This window comes from Drosophila erecta, unplaced genomic scaffold (assembly GCF_003286155.1).
Source record: "Drosophila erecta strain 14021-0224.00,06,07 unplaced genomic scaffold, DereRS2 tig00000092-arrow-pilon, whole genome shotgun sequence".
Classification (NCBI taxonomy): domain Eukaryota; kingdom Metazoa; phylum Arthropoda; class Insecta; order Diptera; family Drosophilidae; genus Drosophila; species Drosophila erecta.
Genome location: NW_020825207.1, coordinates 1,510,829 through 1,530,095, shown reverse-complemented (window position 1 = coordinate 1,530,095; position 19,267 = coordinate 1,510,829). Strand labels below are relative to the sequence as shown.

Below are 19,267 nucleotides of genomic sequence, written 5' to 3'. Positions count from 1 at the left end.
ATTAGGTTCAAGGACGAATTTAATGGTTTCCCTAAATGCGATAGTAAAGGGTAGGATGCAAATGTAGGCGGCGTGTGCATTTCAAATGAACGATCGTTAAGGACTAACAAAGGATAGATGTAATGAAAGGATGGTGGCTTATTGGGGATCAAGGTGAAATGAAACTTCCTTAATACTTACATATGTACATGCATGTGGTACGCAATGTGAAATGATTTTAAACTACATGCTATTCTAAGTAATAGGAAGTATACATTTCTTTGCATTTTTAATGTGTTCATAGCTGTTGCAAGATGACGTAATTTATGTGCGTAAGTAAATGCGTTAATTATTTGAATATATACGAGTAAGTATATTTTGTAAATTATTGCATTAAAGCTTATGTAAAATATAAGCAAGTGAAACATACACATTCAAATGCCCTTGTGAAAGCTCACATATTGGCGGGAAAAGTCGAAAGCGGCTGATCTGTTGCAAAATAATAGAACGCATGAATTGTGATGTTGAAATATGTTTTTTAATCACAATTTATATATTTGGTCTTAAGATAATTTTTAATACGAAAATAAAGTGGCTGCCAAAGCAACAGGTTGGCACTAAAAAATATCTAAAAGTTTGAATTCACTGTCAGGTGGCGAAAAACTATGCAGGCCCACTGTAACGGTCCGATGTTGTTGTTGTTGCTGCCTGGTTGGCGGCAGAGGCGGCGGCGTCGGCGGCGGCAGAGCAGCAGCAGCGCGGCGCAGCGAAGTTCGCAAAGATCGCACAGTCAAAAAAAAAGGCTCCGAGTGAACGGACGTGCGCGCGCGCAAACTGAAAGTGGGAAGCACAAGCAAAGCAAAAGCAAAGGCAGAAGCTGAAATCGAAAATCAAGAGAGAGGCAAGATCGGTTCATTTTTCCCGCTCGCACTCGCAGTCGCGCTCGCGCCAGAAAAAGTTTTACCAATCAAGTTTTTTATTTCGCAATAAAACAAAAAGAAAAAACAAAACTTCAACCTAGTTAAAGTAATGTTGCCGTTGTAGTTGTAGTTGTGCCGTTGTAGTGAACTTTAGTGAGTGTGTGTTTGTGTGAGCATTGCCAGTGTGTTGGTGGATATTTCTTGCGTCGCATAAGAAGAAGAGGAAGAGAAAGAGGCAGCAGGAAAAGCCAAAAAGAGAAATTTAAAAATCTGCGAAATTCTGTGAAATTGGCTCCAAAAAATATAAACAAACCATGGTCAATGAAATCGAAAGTTTCCAGTGAGCAGCCTGCAGTAAATGGCCGATCGCAGGGATTAGGCGATCAGAACAGAAAGTGCTCGAGTGAATGAAACTATATTCATACTGGGATTAACCAACTGCTGAACAACCAACTTAATGAAAGAGGTGAGTCCGCCGTTCGGCAGCAAGCTTTTCCGAGGTTTGAGATTTTCATCATCTTTGGGCATTGCAACATCGCTGAGATAAAAGTCGGGGTTTTGGGTCTGCGATACGTGTGTGTGGCTCTTTGTGCACCTAAGCACACAAAGCAGCCAAGGTCAGAAACTAACTTAATAGTGGTAGAGAAAACAGAAAAGCAGAAAACTGAAAACATTCCAAGCTCGGTTTGGATCGCATCGTATGGTATCGTATCCAAAACTTTGCCTCGAAGCTTCGGTTCGTGGCGATCCAATCTTCGTCGTCATGAACATCATTAGCACTGCAACAACAACTGAACCCAGCGAAACAACAACAACTGGAGACAAGAAAGGCTTAGTGACCTTCATCGCGTGCTTTTGTCTGCGTTATACTGCCCGTGTATTGGTGCGATCGTATGCATGTCATGGAATTTGAAGACACATATCCACGTACATACATACGTACATTGGCGCACGCACTCGACCAACTTAACTGCTTTCCAATAAGAGTGAAGGTGAAAAAGCACACACACACGAAGCCACACACTCGCACACGCATAGGGTTACACGATCGCGCAGATGTTACAAAATATGCTGTTAGCAAACCCAGGGGCGTAGGTTTTCCAGCGGGAGGGGTTTCAGTCCAAAGGCGCGTGGGTGGGGGAAAACTTTGAAAGGCTGTTGTGAGGAGATCTTTGATTTCCCCGTTTAGTACGCCTTATCTGTCATATATTTTAAAACGTAGATCCGTTGACAGCGTCCACGAAACTAGCGCATTGTAAACCCCTTACGAGCCCATTTCCTATCTTTCTCCGTATCGCCCAGCTTATGGAGTTATGCAATTCAAATTTGGGTCACTTTTACGAGTGTAGCATTTACAACAAGTACGAAAGACGAAGACGAAGACGGCGACTCTTTGCCATTTTCCCTCGCTTCTTTTCGGATCAGCAAGCCAGAGCTTTTGTGAAAGGGGGCAGGGCAGGGACAGCGCGGGAGAGAGCGGGAAAGGAGGAGAATGCGAATGCGTTGGAGCGACAGAGAGGGCAGGAAAACGAGTTTGAATGCGCGCTCCGCTCCCTTTTAACTTTTTACCTTTACGCGAGCTTATAATACTTTCAAAACCTCGCATAGCTTTCTCTTTTGAGGCCTTCGATCGGATAAGATCCGTGCGATTCCAGTTCCATTTCAGTTTCCAGTTCCATTTCCAGTTCCCCTTTCTCGTACCCGCTCCCGCTCCCGCTTCCGTTCCCTTTGCCATTCTCTTCCACTTGGAAATAGACACATGTGCTTTATATTCGTAAACACTCACGCAATCTGCACACACACCACCATGCGCAGGGGAAAGAGTAATTGTAAAACTACATTTACATTACATGGGAACGATGACGACGACAAAAATCGGAAAGTGTGGAAATATACATATACAAACGATTGCGTTCTCCGTCTATATGTCTATATGTCGCTATGTCTGTTTCGTTGTTTAGCTTTATACCCCGATCGTTGGACATACAGACACACATACACAGCATAGAGAGGAGAAAAGCTTTTTGTGAAAGGTGATTTTATGCGCACATTGTGAGTTAGCGCGTTTTGTTTTCGTATCGCCCTTCCCTCGATCCTCCTCTTCCTTCTCCTCCTCCTCCTCGTTCGCTTTGTCCCTTTCATTCTCATTTCCAGTTTGCCGAAGTGCGCGTGAGAGTGGCGAGTGTGTGAGTCCCGCGAAGAGAGAGGAGAAATGTTGGGAAATACACAAACACACATACGTATTACGTATCCCTGTAGCGTCTTTAATTTAAGGAATTATTACCATGAACTTTCACCTTTTGATTGCCTTAAATGTTGTAACGATCTTTAGTCATGCTCTGCTCGCAAGCAGATTTCGATTGCGAAATGCGCTGAGCAACTTGTAGAAAGTGAATGGCCCTGATTCGTGGAAGCATTAAGTATACAACCACACACTCACAGATACATACATCTGTATATGTTCTGTCAATACCGCTTTGGAATTTATCTAGCGTTAGAATGAGCACACCAGATCCCCCACTCCAGTGCCAGTGCAAAAGCGAAAAACAAAAGATCCATGCTCAGCTTTCGCTTGCCATTCCCAAGCCAAATACAACATTCCCATTTCCATTCTCTTGCTCTCCGCCAAGCCAGTCATTCAAGTTTTATTGAAAGTGAACGTTTCGTTCGTCTCCATGCAAAAGGAGTGGTGGAGCCAGGGGGCGGTGGTGGCGAATGGTCAGGGGTGATGGTGGGGAGAAGCAGCAGAGCGTAACAAAAAGCAAGACTATCTTTCCGAAGTTTTTCGTTTTTTCCGTTTTCGAGATCTGCTGCTGCTGAACTTTAGCTTCGCTTTTTGGTTTATTACTTTTCGTGGGGCCATGCAGACACTCACTCACACTAGCGCAGCCGAAAAGAGCTTACAAGCCATGCTCTTGCACAATACAATAATGGTGGCCCCCCAGTGAACGCACACTTGCAAAAGCCCCGCTGCACTACACTCACACGCACACGCGACAGACCTTACACAGATACAGTTCGCTACACAGAAAGAAAAAGCCTCTCGCCGTTGCAGATTTTACATAATTTTTAAAAGATTCCCACATTGTATCACATCTTTTGGCTAGAAAGTACATATGTTACTTAACTGCGCTTCAACTTCACAAAAGAATTTTACTTTTACCACTATCATTTGATCCACATTTAAATGATCCATCAAATTGAATGGCACATTCACCTGCAAGTTAATAAAATATAACATGAGACCACATTTTTCTGCCTGTGTACAACGACACAATTGCACAGGCCAGCGAATTTCAGTGTAACAATTTCATCGCATAAAAGAAACAGCGACAACAACAGTACAACACAGCGGGAAAGCTTTTTTGGAGGCAACACCATTACCACAAACAACAATAGCAGCAACAACAACATAGTGGAGCTCTATGAAGTGAAGCTTTCATCTTTTCCAACAAAGCACACACACACACACACACACATGCATGTATAACGATTGTGGGTTGCAGTATTACAAAAAGACCAAGTACAGAAAAACCTAAAAACCTGATTAGTAAACATTTACTATTGCTTTATGGGAAGTTTGTTAATGCCAGCACACACACACACACATACACGATCGCATGCTGAAATTGCAGTAATATGTCGCACTAAACCGTTATGGAAAGCACTTTCCAATCTCTTTCCACGATCCTTTTTCTAACAAAAAGCGCTGTGCGCTTGTGTGCGTGCATGACACAATCGCTGGAAAGTGGAAGAGAGGGGGCGATGAAGAAAGAGAGGGCGACACAGGCGGTGAAAGGCGGATTGTGTAATACCAAAGCAAAAAGATGCAGACTTCCCATTCCACAACTTTCTATTTCACTGGCCTCACTTTTACCACATGCTCCACATACATTCGTTAATAACTCCATTAAGTAGTCATACAGTTCAACTTCTATAGCTCGAACTTCCGTAAGTCGGTCTTTAAACAGCCCATAACTCTTTGATCACCCATTACCCTTTGAAATCATTTTACACTTTCTGAACGGCAGTAATGTTTTTAGTTTTTAGGGAAAAGAACTCAGCTCATTGCTCAAAAATTGCTCCTCATGTTAAATTGTTATTATCAAGCTTTTCGCTTGAGAACAATTGAAGCATAAACAATTTCAGAATTCCTGTACTAAACAGCTACAGATAACGTTTTCATAATAATACTTGTCCTAGGTCAAGATTGCGTGTTAGGAAATGGAATATTACGTATACGTACTAATTTGTACTTTATTTGGGTGATTGTGCCTTAGCATTTAAGCAAGTTTTTCCTAGTAATACAATTGTGAAGAACTACAGAATTTGTTCTGTAGTTGATGTGGGACTCTTCGCAATTTGATACCCATGATCTGGGCCAAAGAAATAGCAGAAATCTAACCATACCCGACATACTTGCTCTTCCACTTGCAGTTTCAAAGAATGTTGATGTTGCAATACAGCAAGCATGGCGAGTGCATACTCAAAGAAATCGGAGCAGCCTTCAGAGGGGAGCACCCGGCGGACCTGACTATCGTCTGCGAGAACAAAGTGAAGCTGCACGCCCACAAGTTGGTCCTGGCGGCCGCCAGTCCGTTGATAAGGTAATTTGCCTGAAATACATCCTCTACAGTGAACTAATGCATCGTTTTTGCCGTAGGAACCTGCTGGAAGACACCCATTTGAGCGACTGCTCCACCACCGTATACTTTCCGGACGTGAATGCCACCTACTTCAAGTTCCTGCTGGACTTCCTGTACTCCGGGCAGACGTGCATTACCTCGCGGGATGTGAACTATCTGCACGACTTGCTGCTGCTGCTGCAGATCAAGTCGGACAGCTGGAAGACCACCGACTCCGCCTATCTGAGCAGCAAGTGCGGCGGCCTGCGGGATCGGGCAGACAGGCGGAAGCAGCAGTACACCAGCCCGCAGAATCTGGAGCCAGATCAGACGCTCAAGTACGAGGTGGACAGCGTGGATGAGTCGCGCAACGCCGCGGACTTCTCGTCTGCCTTCAACTCCAACGACAACTGCGAGAGTGCGGCCGAGTGCGAGCGGAGCGGTGGCCACAACAACAAGGAGGAGGACGAGGACGACTGCACCCACAAGGACAACAAAAGCGACAAGGACACGGATGAAATTGTAAATCTCTCTAATGCACCGCCCAGCGGCACCAGCGGCAGCAACAGCAACATCAGCGCCAGCAGCAACCACCAGCACCACCATCACCACCACCACAACAACAACAATAATAACAACAACAACAATAGCAGCAGCTCAACTATTAATCCCGTCAACCTTTCACTCGACCTTCGGACGAAGAGCGAGAACTCGGCGAGCAGAACCCTAGGATCCGGATCAGACCACAGCGGCATCGACTTGGCAGTGACAGCGAGCGAAAGCACGAAGCGAAAGGGCCTATTCTTCGACTCGCACAAGGACGTGATGAAGCCGTTGTCGGATGGGTCTGACATCAACAGCTCGCCGGAGAACTACGTGGTAACGCCGCATAGGAAGCGGCGACCCGGATTCCACAACACGCAGAGCGACAACCAGCCGTTCACTTCGTACCCACACAGCCTACTGGAGGAACTGCGCCTGGCCAAGTCGACGACCTCGCCCATTTCGGGCTTTGGATCGGAGAAGAACATGCTAGCGCACCTGGAGGACGGAGCACTCAATGGGGACACACTGACGCCGGACAGGAAGCATTTGCTGGAGTCGCAGCGCAATCGAGCCCAGAGTCCCGAGATGCCGATGCACTTGGCCCCCCAGTTCGTGTACCAGTGGCAGTCCAACCAGAACGCAGCCATGTCCGCAATGCCCAATCTGCAGTCGCGACTCTCTAGTCTGTCGCACATCAGTCTAAACCTGGACCATCCGGAGGGACGCAGTGGGTCGGCCTCCGGGTCCGGTGCGAACTTGGCCGGCAGCAACACGCACGCCTCCTCGGTGCGGGAATATCGTTGCGAGTACTGCGGCAAACAGTTCGGCATGTCCTGGAACCTCAAGACCCATCTGCGCGTCCACACCGGCGAGAAGCCGTTTGCGTGCCGCCTCTGCGTGGCCATGTTCAAGCAGAAGGCCCACCTGCTGAAGCATCTGTGCTCTGTTCATCGGAACGTCATCACCACCACCAACGGGGCAGACACGGAGAACCGGTACAGCTGCTGCTTCTGCTCCATGTGCTTCGAGTCGGTCCAGGAGCTCGTCCGCCACCTGTCCGGCCACCACAATAACCTGCTGCTGACGAAGAATCTGCGCGAATAGTGTCCCGGGCATCGGCAACCGCATAATCCGAGAGTATCCCATCTGTCCGATCCGATCCAAGTCGATCCAAACTGATTCGCCGCCGGACGGACAATTGCAAAGAGACCTGAATTTTAAATAGTAGCAGTAGCAGATTTAATTGCCTATTGTATAAATATGTAAAATCTAAATTTAAATCGTAAGTTTACGCAACGCAACACATTCACGCGATTCCGCTCGATCATATTTCACGCAACGTCCTGGAGCTCCACATCCGAATCCGCATGATCCTTGATCATTTTTCATTTCGAATGCGCACCCCGGAGGCCACTCACGTTGTTTTCTCATTTAAGTTGTATTCGACATCCAATCCCGATTCCAATTCCCCGCAAATGCACCACTACTACTTACGCCCTTGCTCTAGACGCCCAATCCAATAATTTTTAAGCGGCTGGTCCATTCACAGTGGAACACTTATTTGTAAGCATATGTCTATACGAGAGGTATTTTAATTTCTATTGTATTTCCAACCCGTCTTGCATGAACTTCATTGCCCAAACCTTTTGATACACTCTTTGTGTTAAGATTTTACGTATTCCCTCCTAAAATCGCCAATTAAAGTGTGTAAAGTGTACAGTATAATTCGCAAGCTCGTAATAAAATCAGAAAAGCATTTCCGTTTTGTTTATACTCTTTCGATCATTTTTAGAAATATACTTTATTTTAAACCGACGCTGTCTTTTGTGTACAATTTTAAGAGGAATGTGGATGGGAGATTTTTATACCCGTTACTCGTAGAGTAAAAGGGTGTACTAGATTCGTTGAAAAGTATGTAACAGGCAGAAGGAAGCATTTCCGACAATATAAAGAATATGTATCTTGATCAGGATCGATAGCCGAGTCGAACTGCCCATGTCCGTATGAACGCCTTGATCTCCTTGATCTACAAAAGTTTAAATACAAAAGCATGCAGCTTCCAGAGACATAGACGCAGCGCAAAAAATGTTGAAATTTCTCGTTTGCATTCCACTAGCTGAGTAACGGGTATCTGATAGTAGGGGAACGCGACTATAGCATTCTGTCTTGTTAACTTTATATTATTGTAGGTAAAAATAAATCCATCGTATTGTAGTAATATTGCTGCAATTTGTGAAAGCTTTATTTAAATTTTAGGGCCGGAGAAAGCCGTTAATAGTTTGGTATTTAAGGGGTATTTTCCGGCTGGCAAGCTTGAGTTGGCAGCCCAAGTGCCAAAATGTATATTTAATTAAATTTTTATATATTATGAAATATTTAAGGGCACTGATGCTTAAATTTGCTATATTTTTTGGAATATTATTAAGTATATTTTATGAATTAAGCAACATATGAATTAAATACATAAGTCATTATAGTCTGCTAACCATAACTGATTTAAAAACATTCCTAAAAGTGTAGAGATGCACTCTACACTAGGCAAAGTGCACTGAAATTTCAGTTGGTTACCTTCGAAAACCTAATTTTTTGTGCTACTTTGCCGCAAATGGAGCACTGTTTGAACTCCCCTTTTGAAAAGTAACGGCTTTTAGCGCCCAAGTGGCGCTGTCATCGAATCGCGATTCACAAGCGAGGCGACGGTTATAGATAATATTCGCACTGCTGGTCGCTGAAGTATAACAAAACAAGGAGCCAACTGGTCAGACCGTCGAATGCGTATTTTCGACTGCGGACGATTTCGAGTCGCTCGGAGTTAACGTTAACTGTTATTTTTAGTTAAAAATTGCATCCGATCAGTCGGGAACGCGAGTTGACGCCCGCGACTATGTGGTGTTCAAAGACAGCCATCCGCAAGATAGGAATCTGAATCGGAATCTTAGTCCGACGAATCCCAAGATTCGGTCCAAGAACTCCAGCTCCAGATCGAAAATCCACATACACGCACACCAGCACCAATACCATTACCAATATCAATACCACGGCGACATATGCACACAAACGCAGTCGGATTCGGTTTACTAACGGTAGTTCAGTGATTGCGGGAAAGGGACAGGGACAGTGAGCGAGCATCAAGGATAACGGGAAAGCATGGCATTGCCGAAGAAAATAAAATGTTTTAAGTATTTGGTTTACAGTTATGTGGTGCTCCTAGCGGTAAGTTGCATTGGTGTGCGTCCAAACGGGGCCACAACAACATACTTGTCAAATTACATAAGCCTACATTGTACTTAAACTCGTTTGTATGTACATGTACATATGTATGTATGTATGCATGTTGATAGTTTGTGGGTCGTGAAGATTTCCAGATTGCCCGATTTACATATTTGCAATTTCAAAAGACATCATTGAAAGGGAACCCCAAATGCAGTGCCCTCCCTTTTGTCTCGACAAATGGAGTTAATTAGTTTCCGAAAGTAAGTCAATTCTACCCATGTAGACAACACCATTGATACACACCCGCCAGTGCATTTCTACACCAGTTACATACATCGTACAGAAATACATACATCATACATACATCGCTGGCAGGATAATGCCTTGCGTTCTGGTCCCGACTTGCGGCGACCTTGAGCTACTTAAAGCTGCGCTAAGTACATAGGCACAAGTATACACATGCGTGCACATAGAGCTCCACGGCATGTGACGTCAAAAGGGAGTAGACCCCATCGCCATAGCATCCATAGTGTGTACTACATGGTGCCGAATACACACGGTGCAGCTGAGGCCTCGTCCAAGGACACCCACGGGGCCTTGAGATGAAAATCAGCAGGCAGTGATAAGAGGAGCGCCCGAAAGCCTTACGCTTATCCTTATCTCTACTCCATTGCAGCTGACTGGAGCTGCGCAGATCTTCCTGGGAACATCCCTGCTCTGGGGACACTCGGTCTACTATGGAATGGTGCAGAACAAGCTGTGGGCTCCGGCCGCGATCCTGCTTTGCCTGGGACCCGTCACCTTCATCCTCTGCTGGATGGGCTGCCAGGCCACCAATCAACGCAAGCGCTGCCTCCTGGGAATGGTAATGGTCGTGTATTACCTACACATCAGTTCCACCGTAACCTGTATCCTTTGGAACATTCTCAGTTTGCCGCCCTTTTGGTAGCCTGCATCTGTGTTCAGTTCATCATCTGCGGCTGGTCTCTGGCCATGAGGGAGAACCTGCCCACTTCGGTGGAGATCTTCATCGACGACTCCTTCGTCGAGTTCTTGGACAAGTTTTCGCGCACCAAGGTGGATAACCTACATCTGTGGAATAGGATGCAGTCGCAGGTGAGCCAAGAGCGGTCTAGAGACAGACCACATTTAGTTGAGCACCCAAAGGATTATTAACCATATACATATGAGTATTGGGGTATCTTGACGTAGAGATGGCTGCACAGTAATTCACCCTCGTTTACTTTCAATTAGTTGCAATGTTGCGGCGTAGACGGACCTCTCGATTACCGCCGACTTTCGCTGCCCTGGTCCTGCTGCTCGCGTCCGGAGCACGCCTACGAGTCAGCATGTGATACCCACTACAAGCGCGGATGCCTGGCCGTCGTGTCGGAGCAGATCAGGAACCGACTGCTGATCACCGCCTTCGGAGCTGCCGTCATAGCCATTTTCCAGGTGAGCCCTACTTGGATTCTTGTTAGTTCACCAATTTAATTGAAAACCAACGTACAGAGCCTGGGAATCTTCTGTGCTGTCCACCTGACCATTCTGTTCGGCAAGAACGACAACACCCATCCCATGAACATGAATCGGAAAAAGAAGCAGCAGCAGTTCTTGCCCCTGACCATACAGGATAAGAGGCACGACATGCCCTCGCCCATCAATCTATCCCCTTCAGCACCCGGGCAGCGGGTTTTAAAAACTGCTCTGCCCTCGGCCATGCACAAATGACAGACGATTAGCTTTTAAGGATGCAAAAATTTATGGAAACTCCAAAGAAAAAGTATAAAAAAAATGTTGTAAACTGAGATGGAATGAATATAACTGTGACCCTCAATGTTACGTTATGGTAATTTTAAACAATTTAACGTTCGAGAAAAGAAACAACATTTGAATTTGGATTAACTCTCCAGTAGTTTAATTAAAGCTTAAAAACAATTGGATCTAACTTGTTTGTGGCCACGGGTTGTCGAGGGTGGACTATTGAGGACTAGCCGTTGTGCGTGATATTCGGCGGCACATAGAAGGTGTCTGCTGCCTTGGGCTTCTTCTTTTTGCCGAACCAGCGCTTGGGATAGTAGACCTTCTTCTTGTAGATCTGGATGTCGATGTCGTCCCTGTTCTCGAAGAACCATAGGTTCTGCCGCTTGGCCTCCAGTTCGCTAAGGGTCTTCTGGATGCTGGCCTTGCGCTCCTCTACACTTTGTGCTTCCAGTTGGCGCTGTACGGCCGCCTCGAACTTCTTGGCCCACTCCTGATAGGACTCGCCGTAGTCGGCCAGCAGCTTGGGCTCAAACTTCTGAACACTGGCTTTGACGCTGTTCTCCAGCAGCGATTGAATGGCATTCGATTTGGTACTCTTCTCAAGGGCTTCCTGCAGGGACTTCAGCAGCTCTTCGGATCCCTCCAGCTTAAGGCTTTCAACTATGCTCTGGGCGGCTGATAGAGTCTCCTTGTGCAGAGGAGATGGGTTCGAGGTCAGAAGGCTGAAGGCCTCGGGGACTTGTCCGGATATGACATAGCCAAGTAGGGCAACGTTCTGCTTCAGTTCTTTCAAGGACCCTTCGCCGGAGCCCAATCGAACCATGGCTCGACCCAGTTTCTTCTCTTCGGTGTTTTCGCTGGCATCGTCGGGATAATTGCGAATGAACTTCACACGAACTTTTTCCTGGTAAATTCAGGTATGATTAGTGGCTTGGTAAAATGCCAAAAGGAACAGAATCTCAAAATGATTATAGATTCCAGCCGCTTAGCTGATAACTAAGCCACTCCATATTTAACTCGTATTTAGAACATTTAAGGACTGGATTTGGATTAGCTTACCACTTCAGCATTTTTGGCAGGAGGTTGAACTTGAGAGGACTCGAAGGGCTTGAAGTCCTTCGCGAAGGACCAGAAGGACTGGAGGGCCAGGGACTCCAGCAACTCGTTGTTGCATAAGTTTCTGTCCACGAGAACAGTGGCCAGCTGTGCGGATTCCACCGCATGGCCATTCTGCAGCAGAAAGTCCAACAGGAAGCAGCCGGAGAACTGGTCCACAAAGAGGCCGTACTGGATGGGATTACGGAGCACCGATATCGCCTCCTGGGGATTGGTGGAGTCCAGCAATTGCTTGACCAAGACACTGGGAAGCAGCGGCACCAAACTGGCCTCCTTCTGTTGCCTGCAAGCGTTATCCTATGAGTAGAAACACCGCGTCTGATTTAGCCACACCCACCTGAGCTTGAGCAGGCGATCCACCAGGTCCATGGGCCGGTTATCCGGATTGACGAACAGATCCAAATCCACACTTCTTACGGCATGACTGCTGCTTGTGTCGAATTTCGCCGGTCCCTCGTGCGCCACCTTGTTGAATTCCGCCGAGAAGTAGGACGCCAGTCTCCTGGGTGGCAGTGCGCAGGAAATCCTCGATCGCAGCATCGTCAATTATCAGTTTTAATTCATAAAGTGTTATAACCAGCCGATTAACAAATAACATGCAGCTGGCCGAAGAGCAACAAAATCTCTAGCGCGTTCGCGAATTAATACCGCAGATGGCGGTATTTTTGTTTGTATTGGGGGTATTTCAACCTATATATGCTGATTTCCATGGGAACGATGGAATTGAAAAAGGTCTTGGAGAATCGAAATAAAATAATTAATATGTATTGAAAATTGAAATACTAAAATTAAAGTGACAAAACCAAACCATTTAGAAGTGGAAAAGTACGTTATGTAAATGTTTAAAAAGCTTAAATATATTTGTATTTTAAGATATTTACATCTAAAAGGTAAAAAAGGAAGTATAGAACAAATTCAAAAGTCGGTGTTTAAAATACGGAAATCACTTATGAATTGCAATGTGGTGGGTCCTGTTGCAGATATAAATAGGCACATACGATTTCAATAAACTACAATTGAATTTGATCTTGTTAATTATATCTGAGAGGTATTCACCATCAATCCCTGCGGTGGGCATTGCACAACAATTGCTTTATTGAGCGTACCGAATCGCCACCATCAACTGATTACTCGCTTTAATGCCGATCCAATCCTCTCCCGCCCGATAATTGGATGACAATTTACCCTGAAGGGCGTGAGGTTCGCTACTTGTAGATGGTGACCCTTCAACCCCCAGTAAAGTCCTTGTTTTCCTGCCCACAGGCTTAGCCGGCTGAGCCCTCAAAAGGGTGCTAAGCCAGATGTCCCAGAGGATGTGACTTCGGGTCCGGGGAAAACAAGCAAAGTGGTACACAGATCTTATTTATTTAACGCAATTCGCTCCAAGTAGTCGGTATAAATAATATCAAAATAACTTCGTTCATCAAAAGTATACTAATATTTACATAGATATTAGTGGATTCTAGATTTGATCGTATAAGCATTTCATTTGACGGGCATGGGCATTCTGGGGTCCCTTGAGAGATGGGCCCAGGTATTTCGATCCTGCCGCAGGATTCTTTCGGCCATCCATTTTGCTGGACTTGTCCTTCATTATGTAAATGGCATGCCTCTCCTGCTTGCGAAACTTTGCTCTTCGGTTCTGGAACCACACCTGAAATACAGGCAATTGGTTTTATAAAGTTGATTTCTGGAACGTTTTCAGTCCTTTAACCAGATATGATTAATTATTTTTCTGTGCTTCGATTGTAAGCCTAGAAAGGATAGCGAGAGAAAGGACCCCATACCTATAATATTGGAACCTATCAACCATAGTTTTTTCGGAACATATTAAATAGTTACTCCATGTTTCGAATGTAATGTGTATTTCTTCATAAATATCCTATACTACCCATCTACTTTACTTTACAACCAATTCATGGGTTTTGCTCACCTGAACTCGGGCTTCCGTCAAGTGGAGTTTTGATGCGATCTCTTCCCTGGTGTAGATGTCTGGGTAGTGGGTTTCCAGGAAGATCTTCTCCAGCTCGTTCAGCTGGTTGGACGTGAAAGTGGTACGAATCCGCCTCTGTTTTGATTTGTCGGTCAGGCTCAAACCGTCGTCTCCGAAGGACTTCAAATGGAAGTCTGTGGCATGGTGAAGATTCCCAGAGGGTTCGAGATTACGGGTTTATAGTCAAGACTGGTTCGATGGAGGTGCCTTGGACGCAGGTGGGGCCATAGCTACTGAACTTACCCGAGTTGTAGGAGCCAATGTTGTGGGTGCCCGGGTAAAATTCTGAGACTGTGGTGATTTTGGAAAACAGTAAGCTCGACTCCTGGTTGAGGGAACCGCGGATCGCAGTCTCGTTGGCGCACAGCTTGTAGCTGGAGTCAATCATGAGGTTGTAGTGATTCATGTGATTGGCCACGGACAGCCCTCCATTGGCGCTATTGTTATAGAACTCGGAGTTGGCGGTGTACAAACAATCCTTGTCGAAGTTCGCCTTGTTGAGCAGTGAAAATTCCATCGCATCTGCAGGTAAATTCACACACGGCACTCGATTGAAATTTTACAGCCCGCTAATGAGTCATTCGGCCATAAAACACATAGTTATAGTAGCTCCGCGGCAGCACACACTTTTTAACTGCCCTTGAATAAATAAGCTTCGATTACGATTGTATCAACTACAGGACATTCACGTTGGCCGAACAAGGATGCTGCACTTGTCTCGGGAGAACGGGACGGAAAATTTCATTCGTTTCCGCGTTTGGAGGCGGTGCTAACGAGCTCCACTCGACATAGGGGTGGAAATGCCACTTTCCGGCGCGTGTCGTGCACTGCGCGAAAATGCTCTGCGCTCTCCAAATTTACTTGTGCAAATTGCCCAAAGAGTGCAGTTACTTTTGTCCATTTCATGGTGGCATCGCTGATTCGGTCCTGATTCATCACATCATCACTCAGAAATGCTGTTTCCACAGGATATTTCCTCAAAATCATTTCATTTTACAAGCCGCCTCTTAGAGAAGTTTTCTTCGAGTGCACCAATTTTCACAGGCCTCAAAAAGCAACACTCAGAAGATTAAATTGGCTTATCGGGCAACCACGAAGCTGGAATGTCCTCTCTGTGCAATTAAGGGAAATGGGTCTGTAGAATATTAATTAAATCAAGTAAAATGAAAATCTTTCGTTGAAAGTACTAAACGTAGTAGAAACTCTTAAGGATACACAGCCGATGTAACGTAAGTTGTGCATTTAATTGGAACTCGAAATCTGAACAGGAAAGGGTATCTGGGAGTCTGGCTTCAGGAGTACAGCTGCTCACCAACTTGATAAAACAAATGGTGTTGTACCAAACACAATGGATAACAGACACCTTACTATCTTTCTTGTTTATAACATTGGGCTGATTGAAACATTGTTTAAAGGTGCTGGCAGGATACAACCCCGGTTTTCGGAAACAATTATTTGCTCTGCGGATTATTTCGATTAGTTAATTCCTGTTAATCAGAGTAACGCCTAATTTTTATTTACTCTGCGCTGAACTTGTTTTTCGGACACCCTAATGCTGAATTGTGAATCAGGAGGCGTTTCCATGTGTTGTTAGTCATGTTGTTCTAATCTTTTCAAACCATTTTTAAATACAACTTGTTCCATTTGGCTGCATAATACTTACAATACTTAGAATAGACAAATGTACCTCTTTCAAGTTGAAAATGGTCTAAATAGCTCTTGTGGATTTTATTTACACATTTGCATGGTAGCGTGAAGCCTTTTCTTTTCTTAATCAACGAGTTGGAACGAGTAAGTCTTTGGAAAAACAAAGCCACATACTCAAACTTACACTCGTGCAAAAAGAAACTGCTTCATAATAACCATTACTTAAATTGCAAGTCTATGTAAATCAAAATCATAATAATAAGCCATTGCGACTTTTTCTTGTACCCAACATGAAAGTCTTGGAATAAATGACTGTGTTACATTGTAATTTGAACATTTGTGTTTTTATGCCTACGAAGAATGCGATGGAGTAACTTTTATATCTCCACCGAAATAATAGGAATATGATGATTAATTTCCAATGTAGCTGTGGAATAATAATAATATCAAACCCCGGGTATAAACAACTGATGATTACAAGTGCGTGGCTCATTCCACATAAAATAAATGTTATACTAACCACATGTTGGAGGTGATCGACCCGAACGGAACCCAGCTGGAATGTGTGCTTAACCCGATCCCAAACCCACCCCGAAGATCCTGAAAGATATTTATTTATAAAGTCTCAAGAGAGAAAGCTAGTTTAAGTGGATTCCAACCCACAAGAAAACGGGCCTGGATTTTGTGCGAGTTGTGCATACGGGCCTAGAACTATTTGGATGCCTATCAGGTTTTCTCGAGTCAGTTTTCAGAAAAACTACTATTGTTAGATTAGAAAAAGTAAAGAAAAAAGGGTTTAGCATGGGTGTGTTGTATCTACTACTAGGTTGGTATAGTGCAGGCTTTTTCTTTTGCTAATCACCGAGTTGGAACGAGTACCTAGCTAAGTCTTTACAAAACCTCAAGCACAGCGCCAATGGATATACTTAAGCCCAAGAGAAACTGAACGGGTAATACCCTAACATTTGATATAGTTTTACCAAGCACTTCAGAGCAGCATTATAAAAGACTTGTGTTTCGACTTAAATATGGTTTATGCCGGAATTTGTATAGAAGTAAAGGAATGTTAATGATCCCTATTGCTATGGAGACAGCATATTATTAAGGCCAAACGTTACAACAGCCCCTAACTCGGCCGGGAAGAAAAGGTCCTTAAGGACTGGGTTCAACACCCCCCATCCGCAGTGGCACGTCCTTTAACGGTCACAGAACTGGCCCCTGACTATCCCTTGTTGTAGGAGTGGGCCTCAGCTGGGCGTCAACTGGTTTTCGAATAGTCAACGGCTGCTAGGAGCAGCGGAGAGTATCGAAGCGGAAAGGTTCTCCTACCCCCACACATGCAGGGCGATGGCGATTTGGTGGTGCCTGGCCAGCTGCGGAGCGATCTCCCCACATGTCCATGCATTGACTGTGCTCCGAGAGTCGTGCACAAGTCAAGTAGTCAAGTGGCACGGGCTACGACTATGGCTAGGGCCATAGCTATGGGAGAAGGAGGATCGTGTGCCGGAGAGGAAGTGCCGGCATTATCTCGGCTAAATTCAAATTCGTTTGGTTCCGCTGCGTGGTTTTGGCCAAGAGCACTCGTTTCTCGTTTCTCGGTTTTCTGTTTTCGGTTTTCGGTTCTCTAGTAGCCAAGAGCATTCAGTTGCTATAGTTGTACCATGCCGAGCGGACCACTGAGTTAGGATCGGTTGAGAAGTTTGGTATACGAGGAAGAGGAAGTGTAGATAGTGACCGTCATGGATCCCCTGCTTATTGTCATTCTGGCCATCGGACTACTCCACAGAGGTACTACCAGATCCTGTGGCCATCCAGCCATTATTCCACATGGGAAACGACATATTTAAATTAAGAAATGAAATCATTCAGAAGGCGCATATAAACGAATACGAATGCGGCGAGTGTACAGCGCGCAAACCTTGAGAAAAATAATGACAAATCGGATACCTATAAATACGAATAAATACGAATATCCACATTCGGTTTTGAGTTAACATGTGCTAAAACGGAATATAAACAACTGGCCACCGTGAACTTCGAATATCCTTTGGGTTTGCGGATAAAAACGGGTTCAAGGATACTAAGTGTATTTAATCGTGATTGAAAAATGTAATAGTGGTTTCCATGTGGAAAGTGATTTTGAAGTCTAAGCAAAAGATCTTAAGTGGAAACCAAAAGTTTCCAGCGAAACGAGCTCAATAAAATGGGACAAAGTTTTCAGAATTTTGGCACACATGACAAACAACCGAATGAGAAATGTTCAATTTTCAAGCTTTTTGTTTGTTATTAGTGTCTATTTTTAAACGAAACAGGCATCCGTTTCCGAAACAGCATCGCGTTTTCGCTTTTCGTAAATATACGACATTCGCCAAATTATATAGATTTGTATACAAGCGCTGAAAAATGTGTTTTGGATTTGCCAGTGGCAAATTCCAAATAATGTTGTGTGCTCTGTAATTTCAAGAGCTTGTTTAGCCAAAAGCTTTCGTTTCTGAATACCACATTCTTATAAGTATGTTCGCCCTTGTTCAGATGTGCTCTGCTATCCCACAAGGGTCGAGTCCGAGGATAAGATTATAGTTCTCCAAAACGAGGAGATGGAGCCCACGATCCTGGACTGTGACTACGAGGTGGAGGAGAACCCGAAGTTCATCACCGTCAAGTGGTACAGAGACGACAAGTCCATGTATCAGTGGATCTTTGGAACACCTCCATATGCCATCGTGAGTGCCCCCACCGAAATAATGGGTTTGCGATGCTAACCGCTTACCTTGACAGCCCGAGTTCAAGAACGAAATCGACAGCACCTATGAGAGCTCCACGGAGCCGAGCAAGCAGTACAGCTCGCTGGCCCTTATCAACCCCACGATCAGCACCACTGGCGACTACAAGTGCGTGGTGCAGACCCCGGTGCATATCTTATCCATCCACCAGAGGGTTCAGGTCATAGATCTGAGGAACTACACCCTGGAGCTGTCCCACAAGACGATCCACAACGAGACGCAGCTGAACTGCACCGTGACGAATGTGTATCCCCGACCCACCATCACGATCATGTAAGGATGAGCGCCCAGCTTAGCCCCGCCTTGTTTACTCATCCTAACATGTTACAGATCCAACGACATGGACGTTGTGAAGCGGGAGCCCATGGTGTATGAGGACGAGGAGGGATACTTCGATGGCAGCGCGGTGGTGGCGGCCTATGACACCGACGATGATCCCGACGCCTACCAGTGCGTGGTGTCCTTTGAGGGATACGGGAAGAACTTGACCACTGTGGCCACATCCGCGTCGTCGGGGGTGGGCCACCTCGACTTCAGCCTGTGGCTGTTTTGTTTTCTGTACTACCTGCTCTCCAAGCTGAAGGTCTTAACCTAAATAAAAACGTTGTTATTTATTGTTACTAAATTTATGTTTATTGAATTCTGTTTGCCATTCAACTGCCTTTTCTACGCCCCTTTGGC

At 45.1% G+C, this 19,267-nt stretch overlaps 5 protein-coding genes across 5 annotated transcripts; 3 read left to right on the top strand and 2 right to left on the bottom strand.

Moving 5' to 3' along the window:
* Nucleotides 1-736: 736 nt before the first annotated feature.
* LOC6548204 (transcription factor Ken) lies at nt 737-7,885 on the top strand. Its single transcript, XM_001976447.3, has 3 exons — nt 737-1,365; nt 5,337-5,506; nt 5,563-7,885. The coding sequence occupies exons 1-3, from the start codon at nt 1,357-1,359 to the stop codon at nt 7,172-7,174; spliced, it is 1,791 nt and encodes a 596-aa protein (XP_001976483.1). The 5' UTR covers nt 737-1,356; the 3' UTR covers nt 7,175-7,885.
* An 891-nt stretch (nt 7,886-8,776) lies between these two features.
* On the top strand, nt 8,777-11,226 carry LOC6548205 (leukocyte surface antigen CD53). The gene is made up of 5 exons (XM_001976448.3): nt 8,777-9,283; nt 9,960-10,148; nt 10,214-10,399; nt 10,538-10,738; nt 10,796-11,226. Exons 1-5 carry the CDS (start codon nt 9,218-9,220, stop codon nt 11,012-11,014), a joined length of 861 nt encoding a protein of 286 aa, XP_001976484.1. The 5' UTR covers nt 8,777-9,217; the 3' UTR covers nt 11,015-11,226.
* LOC6548206 lies at nt 11,182-12,895 on the bottom strand. Its single transcript, XM_001976449.3, has 3 exons — nt 12,501-12,895; nt 12,107-12,446; nt 11,182-11,951 (listed from the first exon to the last, which is right to left on the bottom strand). Exons 1-3 carry the CDS (start codon nt 12,701-12,703, stop codon nt 11,274-11,276), a joined length of 1,221 nt encoding a protein of 406 aa, XP_001976485.1. The 5' UTR covers nt 12,704-12,895; the 3' UTR covers nt 11,182-11,273.
* Nucleotides 12,896-13,577: 682 nt separating this feature from the next.
* On the bottom strand, nt 13,578-14,964 carry LOC6548207 (paired mesoderm homeobox protein 2B). The gene is made up of 3 exons (XM_001976450.3): nt 14,400-14,964; nt 14,097-14,290; nt 13,578-13,817 (listed from the first exon to the last, which is right to left on the bottom strand). Exons 1-3 carry the CDS (start codon nt 14,671-14,673, stop codon nt 13,626-13,628), a joined length of 660 nt encoding a protein of 219 aa, XP_001976486.1. The 5' UTR covers nt 14,674-14,964; the 3' UTR covers nt 13,578-13,625.
* A 2,447-nt stretch (nt 14,965-17,411) lies between these two features.
* Nucleotides 17,412-19,211, top strand: LOC6548208. The gene is made up of 4 exons (XM_001976451.3): nt 17,412-17,591; nt 18,336-18,526; nt 18,582-18,859; nt 18,917-19,211. Exons 1-4 carry the CDS (start codon nt 17,543-17,545, stop codon nt 19,179-19,181), a joined length of 783 nt encoding a protein of 260 aa, XP_001976487.1. The 5' UTR covers nt 17,412-17,542; the 3' UTR covers nt 19,182-19,211.
* Nucleotides 19,212-19,267: the final 56 nt, after the last annotated feature.

What these genes read in the sequence shown, in the direction of transcription:
- LOC6548204 (XM_001976447.3), top strand. An exon ending in GCCGCCAGTCCGTTGATAAG is followed by an intron (nt 5,507 to 5,562) that starts GTAATTTGCCTG and finishes TTTTTGCCGTAG; the next exon opens with GAACCTGCTGGAAGACACCC.
- LOC6548205 (XM_001976448.3), top strand. Translation starts at nt 9,218, where the DNA reads ATGGCATTGCCGAAGAAAATAAAATGTTTTAAGTATTTGGTTTACAGT. An exon ending in GGAATAGGATGCAGTCGCAG is followed by an intron (nt 10,400 to 10,537) that starts GTGAGCCAAGAG and finishes ACTTTCAATTAG; the next exon opens with TTGCAATGTTGCGGCGTAGA. An exon ending in CCGTCATAGCCATTTTCCAG is followed by an intron (nt 10,739 to 10,795) that starts GTGAGCCCTACT and finishes ACCAACGTACAG; the next exon opens with AGCCTGGGAATCTTCTGTGC.
- LOC6548206 (XM_001976449.3), bottom strand. Translation starts at nt 12,703, where the DNA reads ATGCTGCGATCGAGGATTTCCTGCGCACTGCCACCCAGGAGACTGGCG. An exon ending in GATCGCCTGCTCAAGCTCAG is followed by an intron (nt 12,447 to 12,500) that starts GTGGGTGTGGCT and finishes TAACGCTTGCAG; the next exon opens with GCAACAGAAGGAGGCCAGTT. An exon ending in CTGCCAAAAATGCTGAAGTG is followed by an intron (nt 11,952 to 12,106) that starts GTAAGCTAATCC and finishes TGAATTTACCAG; the next exon opens with GAAAAAGTTCGTGTGAAGTT.
- LOC6548207 (XM_001976450.3), bottom strand. Translation starts at nt 14,673, where the DNA reads ATGGAATTTTCACTGCTCAACAAGGCGAACTTCGACAAGGATTGTTTG. An exon ending in CATTGGCTCCTACAACTCGG is followed by an intron (nt 14,291 to 14,399) that starts GTAAGTTCAGTA and finishes ACCATGCCACAG; the next exon opens with ACTTCCATTTGAAGTCCTTC. An exon ending in TGACGGAAGCCCGAGTTCAG is followed by an intron (nt 13,818 to 14,096) that starts GTGAGCAAAACC and finishes CCTGTATTTCAG; the next exon opens with GTGTGGTTCCAGAACCGAAG.
- LOC6548208 (XM_001976451.3), top strand. Translation starts at nt 17,543, where the DNA reads ATGGATCCCCTGCTTATTGTCATTCTGGCCATCGGACTACTCCACAGA. An exon ending in CATCGGACTACTCCACAGAG is followed by an intron (nt 17,592 to 18,335) that starts GTACTACCAGAT and finishes GCCCTTGTTCAG; the next exon opens with ATGTGCTCTGCTATCCCACA. An exon ending in CGACCCACCATCACGATCAT is followed by an intron (nt 18,860 to 18,916) that starts GTAAGGATGAGC and finishes AACATGTTACAG; the next exon opens with ATCCAACGACATGGACGTTG.